This window comes from Galeopterus variegatus, unplaced genomic scaffold (assembly GCF_000696425.1).
Source record: "Galeopterus variegatus unplaced genomic scaffold, G_variegatus-3.0.2 Scaffold3136, whole genome shotgun sequence".
Lineage (NCBI taxonomy): Eukaryota > Metazoa > Chordata > Mammalia > Dermoptera > Cynocephalidae > Galeopterus > Galeopterus variegatus.
Window position 1 is genome coordinate 100,671 of NW_007729247.1, and position 15,582 is coordinate 116,252.

The following is a 15,582-nucleotide window of genomic DNA, read 5'->3' on the forward strand; positions in this document are numbered from 1 at the left end:
GAGCAGGGAAAGAATATGTAAACACCATGTTGAAAATGTAATGCACAGTGAATTCTAAAATGAACCATCCGTGTCAATCATAAAAGGCTGATCTCTAATCCTGAGCAGTGAGCACAGGTTTTTCTGAGAGCACAAAGCGATGTAAAGCATACATTGCTGTAAGTTGGAAGGCCTAGTCCAGCCTTTGTTCTGCCACAAAACAGTGTGTGACCTTGAGCAAGTCAGGAGCTATCTTGGAGTCTTCTCTGCTTCACTTGCAAAATGGAGATACCAGGCCCTTATCTGCCTACCTCACAGTGTTATTGTGAGGATTAAATTGAATGATGCTCATAAAAGTGTTTTAATTCTCTCATCTGAACTCCCACTGTACTTTATATGTAGCTCTTTTAGGAAATATCTTTCACTTTGTGAGGCACAGTGAAGAGATCACTTGACTAGAAACCTTGCATTTAAATCCTGGTTCTAATATTTACTACTTGTGTAATTTCCTAAGCAGTATTTTTCAGTCTTTCTGAATAGAGAGAGCCATGCTCATGTGTAAAATGGAGATTATTATAACTATCTTATCTGAGGATCAAATGGACTAATGTGAAAGCAATAAAATCCTTTCCAAATAAGATTGAGAAAATACCTATGTATTTTATTCATTTTATATTCCAACCCAGACAGTGATTTGCACATGGCACTAGCTAACAAGAATGGAGTACTTACAGCACACCAGGCAAAGAGCAAGCATTTTAGGCTCTTTTCCTCAACTTCATTTAATACTCATCATAACCTTACACATAAGGTACTATTATTATCCCATGGGAGGAAACAAAGTCATAAGTAATTGGCTCATGGCTACACAGTTGATAAACTCTGAATCAGGATTCAAATCCAGTTGGTTCAATTCTATAACCACATAGCCTTACCCTTTGGCTACACTGTGTTACACTCCATAAGTTATTTTAGGTTAATAAATGAAAGGTATAATATTCTTTAATATATAAAATTTTATTTATTTATTTATTTATTTATTTTATTTATTTATTTTTTTGGTCTTTTTTCGTGACTGGCAACAGATCGCAACCCTCAGTGTCGCGCCCGTACCAGACCAGGACCGGCAACGGGATCACAATCCTCGGTGTTGCGCCCGCACCTCGCTCAGCCAGTGAGCGGCCGGTCTGTATGTGGGATCTGAACCCTCGGCGGAAGTGCCGCCGCGCTCCCAAGCGGCGCACTGTAGCAGTGCGCCACCGGCTGGCCCCTATGAGTGTGTTTGATAATGGTAAATAAAAGATGCAAATCAACTTAGCCATTAAGTCCAAAAATTAGAGGAAAGAAACATATAGAAGAAATGCATGTAATAATTCTATAGATATCAAGAAAACTTAGCTCTCTTCTAGGTTAACCCACTAACTGAGCAAGGTGGTATAGGGACTGAGGGCACCTGCTTTGGACTCATGCTTGCATTAAATTCTGGTTCTACTACTTACTACCTGTATAACCAATTTGTAAATTTCTATAAGCCTCATCTGAATAATGTTTTGTCGTGAAGATTAAAAAAAGATAATTTATGTACAATGCTTAGCCTGGTGTCTGGCACAGTAAGTGCTCAATAAATGTTTCTATTATTATTGATACTAACTCTGTAGCTTTGGGCTTGGACTTACCCCCATCCCTGAGCATCGGCCTCTGAATGTTGAAGTAGCAGAAAGTTAGATTATGATCTCAAAGATTGCTTTCAGTTCTAATGATTTTTATGTACTAGGAGGTGATAGCTGCAGGTCTGTGAAGAAATTACTTCATTGTGAATTCTGGTTTTCAGGTTTTGGAATTCATGCTGTTCTCTGACTTATGAAATGAAAGCACCCCAAGGAGCTGAATAAAAATTACTAAATATGGCACTTGCATTACTGACACCATTAACTAGCCAGACAGGTTAATGATAATCTGAGCTAGAGTAATTTGCCTGACAAAGTTATTGCTAATCTGAGGCAAATGTTAAATCCACTACCTTTTAAAAAGCTGTTGTGTTGAGGAGCAGAATAATCCTACATGAGCTAACAAACATCACAGCAAACTGCTCAGAGTCATATGGCATATATTTGATGTAGTTGAGAGGCAGAAAACACAAGATGAATGAAAATATTAGAATCAAATTTCAATATTAACTCTTTTTCTCTCAATTAAAAAAAAGTTTTTATTGATCTGCAGTCAGTTTATTCACCCCCCTTAGTAACACAATATATTTTACTGGGCAAGGAAAAAATCTATTAAGAATATCACATCAGTTTCTCTGCCACCTTTATCCTATATGTTCAGATCGGTAAATGTCTACACAGGGCATGATACTAGACACTTGGGCATGGAATTATAAATAAGACCTAGTGTCAATCATCAGGGAGGGAAACAGATGCGCTCAACTAAACGTCAAACAGAGCAAAAGGTGGCAAATGCTATGATCATGATGTAATCAAAGTGAAGGGGAATTATAAAGAAGAAACTGATGAATTCTGATCTGCAGGACTGTGGAAAGCTTCACATAGTAGTTGACATTTCAGTTAGGGCTTCAATTCAACAAATATTTAGTGAGTACACTATGGGTTAGATATTGTTCTAGATGCTGAAACAGCTCAGTATATAAGAGACAAAAACATTCCTGCCCACATGATTTCATTATAAGGTGAAATAATGGAATGAAGTTAGACAACTCAAGAAATGTTGTTATAAAAGGCAACAGAAAAAGGAGTGGTAGAGGAGAGAGCATTTTCCAGGGAGGAGAATTCATTGCAATGGAAGATACTACTGAATGCTTATATGGTGATAACCATGATCCTGGAAATTAATGAATCAGGAGAAAGAAAGAGTGGCTGAAGAGTTGCTCTTCCATGTTGCAAGAAAAGATGGAAACTCATGCACAACTGAAGGTTTGGCCTTATTTAAGAGCACAGGCAGTTCTTTTATAGAAAAATGAGGAGAGAGATTAGATGCTTGCAGACACACTTGGGTAGATAAGTCAGATATGGAAGCTTAAAAAAAAAACTCTCTTTTGATTTCCTAAAAAATTAGCAGCAAAGTCTAACTAAAAGTGAGGGAAAGGGGGAAGATGTTAAAGATTGCAAAGAGAGGAAAGGTATCAAATATTATTAGGAGTGTATGTGATAGATAAATGTAATACTAATACTGATAAATATAGTATAACTGCCAGTAGCATTACCAGGTACCATGAGATTGGTAGCTGTGAATTTAAAGTGAGACAGGTCAGCCCAGCTGTACTTTTTCCTCCAGCTATATTGAGTGACAAGACTGGAAGTAGAGTAGATAGAAAGTTATAGTAAAAGTTACATTATCTTGAGTTTTTTTTTTTTTTTTTTTCCTTTTTGTCTTTTTTCGTGTCCGGCAATGGACTGCAACCCTCAGTGTCGTGCCCGTACCGGACCAGGACCGGCAACGGGATTGCAACCCTCGGCACTGTGCCCTCCCCTCGCTCAGCCAGTGAGCAGGAACCGGTCTGTATGTGGGATCCGAACCCTCGGCGGGAGCGCCACCATGCTCCCAAGCGGCGCACTGTAGCAGTGCGCCACCGGGCCGGCCCTTGAGTTGGTTTTTGCTAAGCAAGTAATATGAAATGAGAGAGTAGCAAGCAAAGCATCGGTGTATGTCAGCCAGTGTTTGTAATAATTGGCCGTGGAATTTTAGCTGTTTGGTGAGTGAAGGAAAATAGGAAGGATTAGGGACAGTGAAAACATCCAAGGATCAATGAAGTGATTCTCTGTGGAATCAAAGGTTTCTTTGGTGTTGACAAGGACCATGGTATGACCGTGGGAACTAGTAACCAAGGTGGTATGGAGGATTGGTGCTTGGACTTGAAAGATAAGATGGTTTAAACAGAAGAGAAATCGACAAAATAATATTATAAGCAGGAAACTGAGCAGTTATAAAAATAAAATATTTGCTCAAAAAATTGCAACTTCTCTTTCTCCTTCTTCTTTCTTCTCCTCTTTCTCTTCCTCCTTCTTCTTGCACCCTTTGAGCCTATTTTCCTCTTTTTTCCCTGCATTGTCCCTGAACTCACACTTTTCTGAGTCCCTCCATTCTGCCTGTGTGCAGTGACTGCCCTGAATGCTTTAGCTGAGTTCCCTCACTAGTACTCATAGCAATCCTGAGAGGTAGAATTTATCTTCTTTTTATACATTCCCCCAGAGTGGTATTATTCTTGTTTTATACATGACTAAATACACAAAAGCCACATGTCTGATAAAGAGTAAGATCATTTTCAAACCCAGCTATTTGGACTTAACCATCTTTAACCATTACAGATGTTAGCAACCACACTTGTACTCATAAAGAGATTGAGGCTAGACTGTATTCAAAAGAATTTGGAAGTTACCATGTACATGTCTTTATGTAGAAATTTCACTGTAGTACTGCTTTTGCAAAAACAACAACAACAAAAAATGTTTTTGGTATGATGTGTCATTATTATCATTAGTTTCAAGAAATTTTTTGATTTCCTGTTTGATTCACGTATTTGTATGGTTTCCTGAGTTTTGTTTGTTATTGATTTCTAGTTTTAACACATTGTGGTCTAAGAAGATGCATACAATTATTTCAGTTTTCTAAAAGTTGTCAAGACTTGATTCATGACCTAATATGTGGTCTGTCTTGGAGAAGGTTCCATGTGCTGATGAGAAGAACATATATTCTCTAGTTGTTGGGTGAAATGTCCTGTATATATCTACCAAGTCCAGTTGGTCTAAAGCATAATTTAAATCTTGTGTGTTTCTGTTGATTTGTTGCCAGTTGAGTTTAAGAATGTTCACATTTTTGAGCAGTGGAGTGAGTGATCCAAACTGTATTTCAAAAGATAAATACAGATAGTGAGAAGGATGAATTAGAAGGTGAGAACTGTTTCCAGAGATCAGGTAAATGACGATGAAAGTAATAAAATAAAGGGGCCTGTCTGAGCAATGGGAAGGTAAACTTGACAGAACTGGATGAAGAATAGCAGTTTGAGAGGCAGACTAGTAAAATACGGTTTGAGTTTTTCCTTGGTCAACTCGACAGAAGGTACTAAAATAAACCAAGAAAAGAGAGGAAAAATACATTTAAGGAGGAAACAGTGAGCATGGTTTTGAGCAGATTGAACTTAAGGTGCCTCCAGGAAATCCATGTAAATACATGAAGATGATTGGGCAGGAGTTATTACCTCCAATTTTCACAACTGCTGACACTGAAATCCAAAGAACATATTGGAGGCCGTGAAGTTAAATAATTGCAGAGATAAGACAAATACAAATGCCTACTGCTTCATGATGGTGAATGATATTTGTGAGCATGAGGCTGTACATGTATAGCTATTTCTTTCTTTTCATTTTAAAGTCAGGCCAAATTGTAAAATAAAATAGAAACAAAAAAATATATAATTTAACCATTACTACCAACTAGGAAGAAAAGTACTTTTAGACCCAGCTTGAGAGGAATTTTATTATACCACCTAATTTTTATACCTCAGCATGTTGAACTAAATACCGCTCTGGCAAGCCCAATCTTCATCGTCTCTTTCAAGTCCTGAGGGGTTCCTAAAGATCATTGTGTGTTTAAAACACTCACGAATTTGAGAGACTAGAAGATCAGAACATGAACCCCTGCTTCTCTTCATGTGGAACTTACCCAATGTCTACCTTAGACTTAGAAACCACATTTCAAAGTCTTAAAGTGCTGAAACATTTTATGAGGAAAATGTTGAAAACAAAACAGTAGATTGTAATGTTGAAACCAGACACACACAGCTCACTTTTGCTGGGTCAATAATACTATTCACAGTAACAACTTCAACCAAATATTAGACACTCTGCTATGACCTTTATATATGCAACCTACCTTAATCCTAACAAAAATCTTGCAAGGTAAGAATCATTATTTCCTCCTTATTATAGAGTAAAGTAAGGCTCCAAGAAGTCATGCATTTTTTGAGATCATGTGACATCAGTGACAGAGTTGAGATTACAACATAGCCATAGTGGTTCTTTTTTGCTCTGTTCTTTCAACAGCCTAATTCTGTTCTCTGTTAATCACTTTAAAAATCAAGGAAAGAACAAATTGGTAAAATATATTCACATTCTTGGCTTCTTTTCAAGAAAGTTTTATATACATTATTTCATTTGATTCTGTAAACAATTCTGCTTTTTAAAACCACGCATCCCCAATTAGTAATGAGTGAAGAGCACAGAGTAGAGATTTCACACAGTCTCCTGCTCAAGATCTTCCGCTGCCATCACCCCATGGTCAACATTTAAGGAGATGGTGGATTAAGCTTAATTTTATTGGTAGTACCTACCTGTTGTCACCTTCTCTGGAGAAAAAGACCGTGAAGGTTTGAATGTTTCCTTTTGCTTCTGCAGGTGGGCGCCAGCTGAGACGGACAAACCGACTGGAAACCAAGACTGGGACCACATCTCTGGGAGCAGAGGGGAGGATACTGGAGCTGGGGATAGCTAAGGAGGAAGGAGAGAAGGCCATGAGAGGCGTTGGTGCCACAGGTGGAAATTGGGCAGGAAAGCAGAGCTAACTTATCAGCATCATAGCCACGCCACACTTTCATAGGAGAAAGCACACAGTAAAAGGAATCAAAGGTATCTTCAGGTTTCTTGGATTTCAAAACGGGTGGCTAATTAATGACATATGAACCCACTGTGTGTTTATTCAGTTTCTATCACTTATGGGATCGATGACAATAAGAAAAAAATAAAGTCTGTTTGGTAAGAAACAGGAAAAGGAATTGGGTAATCTGAATTTTTAACAAGCACATTAGTTTTAGAAAGACATTACTTTAGAAGTGTGGATAATACAATTCAATACTGTGAATAAATTATACTTATGACTTCAAGCAACAATAGAAAATGTCTTGGACAAGAGGCATATCAATGACGTCAAAACACTACAAAATTATTTTAAGTAATTCATAATATATTTCTCAGAATCCTTTCTGGCATGGGGCATGGGTTGAATAAATATATGGATGAATGGATGAACAAATAAATAAATAACTTAATGTATCTGTATTTGAAGTAAAGAATGATATTATGTAACAGAATATAAACTTAAGATATTTTAAATATAAAATAAAATTTATAATGACTACTTTGTCAAAAATAACCTCAGTATTTTCAAGAATGCAGGGAAGAGCTACTAGAGGACCATAACCTTATAATTTGTGAAGTTTTTTGGGTGTGTTTTATTATTTTAGAAAAAAATGTGATCATACAGTTTTAATAAGCAGTAAGTTCATCTGATTTCTGATAGAGAAAATTAAAACACACTACACTAGTAATCCTCTTCTTTTTACACTTAAGGAAAATTTGTAATTAAGTGACTCTTTAAATTACTGATTTCATAGTTAAAATTTGTCTCATAGTAGAAAAGACACAGCCCAATTAGGTATACATACATTGACATGGAGTTTAGTAAAGCTCTAATTTGGAAGTCAAACCAATGGAGAACCAACATTCCATAAGATAGCCATGGATTTGTATATATTGGTAAATGCTTCAGGTAACCACATAGTTATTACAAAACTTATTTCGTTTAGAGTCTGTTTACACTTTAATTTGAAGTAGCTTATTAATGTACTTTTTGAGACTACGGAAAATTAAGAGCAGAAATTAAAAGTTGATGGAAACTAACAAAAAAGTAGAAGCAGTTTTTATGGTTTACCTGTTAGTAAAGGAGATAACAGAGAAAAAAGTCTGCAAGACAAAAAAAATACAACTGTACCACGCTTGTGGAGTTTCACTGTATTTCTAACAAACATAACGTTTGTTATTCATAGGAAGAACACTGAATCATCCACAATTGGAAACTGGCTTTTCAAACATTTCAAGCATTCATAATCTGCAACAGAAATTTTATTAAATATGTCTGTGTGTGTTGTGTGTGTGTGAATTCATAATTTATCTTTGCTAGATATCTCTGTTTTATTTTTGTTTGTTCCATTCCCCTATTCTAGGAAACGTGTTTCATCTTGACAGGTAATTTCTAGCTCCAAACCACAAATACCCATCTGCCTACCTTTAAACTTCAAACTGGCTTTTATAGATCATTTTTCTAGTTTTTATCCAAGTTAGTCTCTATTCTTGCATTTGCTTTGAACAGAGGTTGGCTGGGTTGGTATTAACGCCGTGAAGTAAATTTCTGTTAGCTGGAAAAAATCCACTGGTAGGAGGAGGATACCTGATTTCCCAATAGTTCCAGAAACATTATCAACTTACAATAAGTGCCAGTTATACAAAGAAAGAGAGATTTTAAAGAATGGCAGAAAGCTTTCAAAGTTATTTCTGGCTTCATAGATTCTTTGACTACTTCTTTGCAGATAAAATGTCCCCATGCTTTTCCAATCAGCACAGTATTTGAAATAAATGGGAGAGTGGCAGTGAGTTAATCAGTCTTTCATAGCAGAGTGGCGAGGGGATGGGGAAAGACTGATGACTGGATATGGTGTCTCCCTCAAATATATGGATGATATTAAGCTTCCTGACAAAACGCTTGCATCCGCATGTTGTTGACAACTCAAATGTGCACACTGATGTGAACTTACCCTCTCCCAACCTTCAGCCTGTTTCTCCGCCTGGGCTGCTTATCTCAGCTGTGTCCACGCTGTACTCTCAGCTGAACAGCTCAGAAACTCGAACCGCGTCCCCTAGTCCCGACAATCCCTCAGTCCTCACATGCCCGGATTCACCCTTCCAGACAGCTCCTAAATCTCCCCGTGCTGTTGTGTCTCCTTAGCCACACTTGCATCCACCCATCATACTCTCACCAGAATTACAACTGTCTTTCAGGTTCTCTGCCTTCCTTAAACTCAACTTCTTCCAATATATTCTTTGTGCAGCATCCAGAATAAGGTTCTAAAACTACAGATGCAGTCCTATCACTCGACTGCTTGCTTAACCTTACTTTACCTGTGTGTAAATTCCAAGCTCCGTCTGCTTGCTGGCTTGGCTTCGGCTCACCGTTTGGCTTGGTTTGGTTTCCCCCATAAACAGATCCTCGACAAGGACTTACGGGTAAATAATTAATTATTGGGGTGGTAATCCCATGAAGACCAGTGAGTAGTCGGGAAGTGTGACAGGATGGAGAATGAATCATTAGAGAGTGAGTTATTTAACCAGTTATCTCTGCAAGAAACTGAAGGGCAATCTCACTAGGGACTCTGGGAGTCAGTGTAGGACATGCCTCAGAGTTATGCGTCCCCAAACATAGCTCATTGCAGTATTGATCTACCCACTGCTCTGCCATTAGTTGAGGGTGATTCCAGGGGCATTGCCCTTCCTGAATAATGGCCTAGTGTGTTCCTGTGGACAGAAAAAGAAAAATGCCTTTGGGTTGAGGCTTGCAAGTATTCACAGTAAGCAGTGTTCAGTAACTCCACTCATTCAGCCAGTATTCACAGAGCATCTGTCACCTGCCCATCATCTGCAGAAGAGAGAGTGGTGAACAAGAGGTGAAGCCATTGTCCTCATGGAGTTTATGTGGTGCCTCCTTGGTTTCCTGATGCTTACATTAAGCATGTTCTATTCATCTTGACCCCTTTGCGGTTCCCTAGGGCCTTCACACAGCAGCTCCCACGCTTTAACAAGTCCTTCTCACTCATCTGCCTAACTCCTACTTCCCCTCTTGGCTTACTTTAGGTGCTATTTCCTCTGGAAAGGCTGACCCAAACAAAGTATTTGGGCAATATATAACAATGATAGTTAATATCATAATATAAAAAGAATCTAAAAATCACTAAGGAATAACCTTATTTAAAAGTGGGACTCAACTTGACAAGTAATGAAGAAATACACAGTGCAATACACTAAAAGCCTTAAAAAAATCTGTTAGAGTGGCAAGACTTTAAAAAATATTATTTCACACTGGTCAGGGTGTGGTACTCTCATACATTGTCAGTGGAAGATTGTGTGAGTACTAACTTTTCAGAGGCCAATTGGCAAAATCCTTTAAAAAATATTCATATCATTTGGTCAATCATTCTTATTTCCATAAATTTATTTTTTTAAAAAATAACAAATGTAGCTCAGTTAGTTATAGTGCAATCTTATAACACCAACGTCATGGGTTCAGATCCTTGTACTGGCCAGAGCAAAAACAAAAGGAAGAAAAAAATAACAAATGCCTCCTGAAATCACAGATAGCATTTTACTCAAAATGTAATACCTATACAATTTATCAATTTAAAGAAAATGAGATCCTTACTAGACTGTTTTAGAAAACAAAATATGATTAAAGATTAATGGAACAACTTTTTGAGAATTTTCAAAAAGTTAGAAAAATAAGTTTTAAAAGAAGGAGAAGAAATCCTTTTTTCCCAAGAGCACCTCAGTCACACATGGGATCATTATCACCCACGTAGGGTTCCACCCATCCAGGGACTGCCAAGAACAGCTGTGGGAGTTTGCATGCAGATAGATGCTCTTCTCTCCAGGCTTCACGGGGTGTCCTTTCACACAGCTGCTCAGACAAAGCTCAGAATAGAATTAATCATGGACTCTTTACCTCAATTTAAACAGTCGTTATATGAAAAGGAAGGAACACATTTTTAACAAAGGAATGATGCCTTGCTTTATATAGGAGAATTAATTTTGCTCTTGCTAATCCTCCATGCTTTCTCTCACCAGCAACTTGTCTTCAAATAAAGTCTTAATAAAGAACCAATCGGGACTTCTTTTCTTTGCTCTTGGAGGCCTAATCTCCAGTCTGGCCCTAATCTCTCTGGCCCATTACTGTTGCCATGGTTACAGCTTCTTTATCTGTTGTCATGGAGAAGAGGAGGTGAATTTGCCACACTATAACAACGTAGTCTTTTTCTTTTTTATAGAACACCTATTTAAAGCATTTCTTCATAGCAAAATCCAAGAAAAAGAGGTGATTTTTGAAGATAATGCAAATACAGAGAATACATAGTTTTGAAACCAAAAAATAATAATAATAACATTTTGATTGTTTCTAGAGCAGTAGCCTTCGTAACAAATATGCTATCAGTCGGGTTAATTTTTCTATAAAGCCACAATCTTTTTAGATACTGGAGAATTTTTTCTTTCAGATTTTTACTGTATGGACATTAATTTTTCTCTAAACTCATTAACAGTATAAAATCTTCATTCCTTACAAGGCATCTGAAAGATAAGATGTATTCATAAAACCAAAAATATTTAATTTACGTTAAACCTCAATCAAGACAACAGACTTATTTCTCTCTCTCATTCCCCATGTTGATAACTAAAATACTATAAATGTGACCACTGAATCAACTAGCTGCTTATTAGTTGCATCTATTAGTTTGAAGATTTACCAAAAATAAAATATAAGTAGGTAACATTAATGAAATGACATGAACATTTGTCTGAAGGGAAAACATCTTTTTTTTTAAAGTTGTTTTTCTTGTTGTTGCTGCCTTGACACCAAACTCCAGTATTCTATTGTCTAAAAAAATAAGTGGATAAAACCTAAATTTTGGTTTAAAGTTTCACAATTCATAAAGTAATTGCACAAAGTTACCAAAAGGAAGCTTGGCTGTATATGGTTGAAAATTACAAAGAATAACTTTTTTTTCCTAACATTTTACATTATTTTCAAAATTCAAAGAATCATGGCTTTCGAAATAGTGTAGATAGAACTTTAATAAAACTAAGAAATTTGAATTTAAAAAAAAGTTGCTTAAATTCATTTTTTATTTTATTTTAAATTAATGTAAGATGAAAGTTAATACAATCCGCAATATCTAATTAAATCTTAATATTAACATAAAGATTTATTGGGTTAGTATCTAAATATTAATAACTGATATTTATTGAATTTCTGTGAAGTTTTTACTCTTACGCTTGAAGCTAAGAATCATTTATTTTTAAGCCATGAATTTTGCCCTTAGAGAACAGGGAACTTATTTGAAAACACAAGGTAGACACATGTAAGATAATTAAAAAGCTTGAGACAGTCTCTTACTTACAAATGTATTCCATCCTATTTGGGGTAGGGTAGTTATTGAGACATCAGAACATACTTTCTCACTAAATCATTTCTATTCTGTTCCCAGAAGCATATTTAATTTACATTATTGATAAACTATTATAGTGCTGTAGAATTGGATCATACATTGTATGAATTTTCTTTGGTAAAATGAACTTACACATCCTCTCATTAACCATTAAATACTCGCTAAAGGATTACTGTGTGTGAGGCACGTGTGAAGGGCTGTTCAATCCATTTCCAAATTCCAGAGAGGAAAGCCAGCTCAGTAACTCTCCTTGCTTGGCTTGGCTTCATCCTCAAGGACCTATCTCCTTCCACCTTTAACATTGTTTCTCCCATACCAGCCCTATTTCTCAGTTGTCTTGGGCAGGGGTAAGTTTGAGAAAGGATCAAGTTGAGGGCTGCTAGAGGTGGGGAGCTAGGCTTGAGGAGGTTGCAAAAGCTTTAGTTGCAGACCTGGTTTCATGCTATCTGTCACCTCTGCACACTGAGCTTCCTCAATTCCATGAAGATCTTATGCTTTTACCTGTGCTACTTTTGTGTGCTGAAACCTGAGCTGGAATACCTCCCTCCAATGGCTTTGCTCCTCTAGCCTGAGTCTACCTTCTGGTTTCAGTTTAGGTCTCACCTCAGTGATCTCTAGCCTGGCTTAGGAATCATATATTGCATGAATTTTGGGAGCTTTCACTGTACAAGGATAAGATGAACACTCTTATCAGGGCATGGCCCTATACCGTAATGGTCTATTCATCTTTTGGTAGCCTGTACCAAATTGTACACTGTCGAAGAAGGAAACAAGTATAGTGTTCACCACTTTAATCCCCCCAGATCATCGCAGTGTATATTAACCACATCATGGGCACCTAAGAAATTCTTTTAGGATTAGCTAAATAAAAGTCTTTTCAAATTTGTGAGCATATTTAGAATTTGGCTAGAAAATCCTCTTCAGGACTTTGTAAAGTGTGTATTCAAGAATATGCATTGGGAGGGGACAGAGGTGTTACTACAAGTTAGTTATGGAAGTCATCATGAATTTGTTAATAAATGTTAGAATAGATTGAAAAATAATTCAGAGGAAGAAGGTTCCAAGGGAATGCAGGTTTGGGGTAGGAATATTTCATTCTAACTAAATGGATAAGAGGAAATACAGCACAATTTTCTCTAAAACCCAATTATGTGCCAAATAATGTAAACAGTGTGTTCATATGAGAATAGTCCTAAGGGAAAGATTGCTGGCATCATGTAGGAAAAAAGAAGCCTAAGAATTTGGTTTGGGCTGACCTGTGCATCTAGAAGAGAACCTTGGGGTCTATTACGGGAAGTGCAATTCCTATCTCAGAAACATACATCAAAGAGCACTGCCAGGTGAAGGCTGTATGCTAATAAAGATTTCCTATTGCCACACAAACAGATAAACTGAGAAACAAGTTCTGGGAAGTATTTTCATATCAGCAGAGATAACTTTAGACCTCAGAGAGGGAGGTCTTTTTGGATAAAATAAGGAGAAAAATATTTGGTAAGCTGATCAACCAACACATGTGTGACTAAAGCTTTTTATGCTCAAATCTATCTCAAAGCGTACACTGTAGCTTTTAATAATTTCCTTATTTCCAAGTTGCCTATTTTTAAAAAGTGCCTTTTAAAGAGTTTATCCAAGATGGAGCAAGGACCACAGGCAGATAAGAGCAGTGACTAGGGCATCACATATGTAAACAGGAGATTTGACTAGAAAACTTCAATTAGATGGCATGAATGTTGGATCCCTGCTTTAACACTCTGTGACTGTACGACCTAGCAAGTTATTTAGCTTCTCTTAGTTTTACTTTCCACCTTTAAAAACTGATTCATGATAAATGGATTTTAAGGGCTGCTCACAGTACCTAGTATATGATCTATTTTTAATAAGTGGTGGTTGTTATTATTTGTCTATCTTTAGATCCAGGGAGAAGAAAGCCTGTTTCTGCAGTCTCTGTTCCATGATATCTGTTTGGAGAAATAGGAACCCTACTTGAAAGGCTTTGGGAAGTATTTGAGCTTAATCTGGTAGATAACTAAGTTGGGGATATGGGTGCTTTTTCTGCACAAGGACAGTACTTGGTCATCTCAATATCCTTCCTTATTTCCGTTATCAATTAGTAGAAAAAAATCCATTCATCAGATAGCAGAGAAAAATCCACCCATATCATCTCACATGTCTGCTCCTACAAGAGTTTACGTCATTTCAGGTCACTTTATTTTGTTCTGTGTTTTCTCACAAATCATTATACCCTTTCCAACTGTCACTGTTCCAAGGCTGTAATCATCTCTCTCATCAATGTCTCTTCCTGTCATCTTTCCCCATCTAAAGGAGAACTGCACTTCTGCCCAATCACCAACTCATATTGTTTCAACCCTTTCCTTAAGTTTATGTCATTGAATTCCTGGTCATTGTGAATCCCTTCTCTGTGCCCAGGGACCCCAAACGTGCCATTTCAATCATTCCCCTGTCATCAGAGCTTCCTCTAGGGATAAAGACTGACAGGCTGTGACATGTCCTCTCCCATTCCTCATGTGCACTTATCATCCTTCACGTCATCCCAGCCATATGGTGCTTTGTCCTGGCTGCCGGGCAATCCTGTTCTCCATCCGTGAAGAACATCCAAATAACACATGCATTGCTGATATAGATCCATATAGCAGGCTTTCAGAAGCAGTGCTTTCCCATGCAATTTCCTTTGGTGATGACACACTACTAAAGTAAAATAGCTCACAAGCTGTGTTGTTAAGAAAAAAGGATTGAATCAGGGCTAGGGAGTTTAAGATTTTCTTCTCTTTTCTCTTTCTTTCTCCTTCCTTCCTTCCTTCCTTCCTTCCTTCCTTCCTTCCTTCCTTCCTTCCTTTTCTTTTCTTTTTCTCGTTAAGCAGCTAGATGTTTCCAGTAAGAAATTCAAGTAAAGGTAAGTTAAAGATAATACAGCTTAAGAAGAACCAAAGGTTTAAGCTACTCTCTTTAGTACTGTAGGTACTTTTAAGGACTACTTTTACTGTGTTAAGTCATCAAGTAACTCAATAAAAAAGCACCAATCATACTTGATGGCTCAGTGAGTTCTAAAATAATTTTTTAAGGATATAGTATACAGGTACTTGTGAAAAATGCTCATTGCCAAGAGGGGCTATTTCAATTTTTTGAAATTTCGCCGAGGATCTTATTTGCAGAATGACAGGTTTGTTAAACACTATGTTTCAGATGAACAGGATGGTAAAGCGTATGTGAGGGGCACCTCAGGCCAGGACTGCATTGGCAGGGTAGGGCGTGAGGTTTACTAAGCATCTGTGCATAGTGTACTTGGCTCTAACCCCTTGCTACTCATCACTGAATTTTATATCCACCAAAACCAATTAAAGGGAAATAAAAATAGAGGGAATAAAAGAGGATATAAAATGAAGATAAATTATTACCTATTCCAGTTAAGTTTATGCAAGTAGAGCATTATGTCACTGCTATGATACCATTGCAAAAGAGCAGAGGGCATAAATGCATATGTAGGATGTTTCCTTAGGTCTCTGAGTATTTTTTAGGTTTGTTTTTCC

At 37.2% G+C, this 15,582-nt stretch overlaps 1 protein-coding gene across 1 annotated transcript in view; it reads right to left on the bottom strand.

Annotated features, from left to right (window-relative positions):
• Window positions 1–15,582, bottom strand: part of LOC103599875 (netrin receptor DCC-like) — a gene marked incomplete at both ends in the record, with an annotated part of 151,170 nt that overhangs the window by 43,070 nt on the left and 92,518 nt on the right. Inside the window, one exon of the mRNA XM_008584056.1 lies at window positions 6,326–6,482. Coding sequence (XP_008582278.1) covers window positions 6,326–6,482 — 157 coding nt within the window. The remainder of the gene's footprint in view (window positions 1–6,325; window positions 6,483–15,582) is intronic.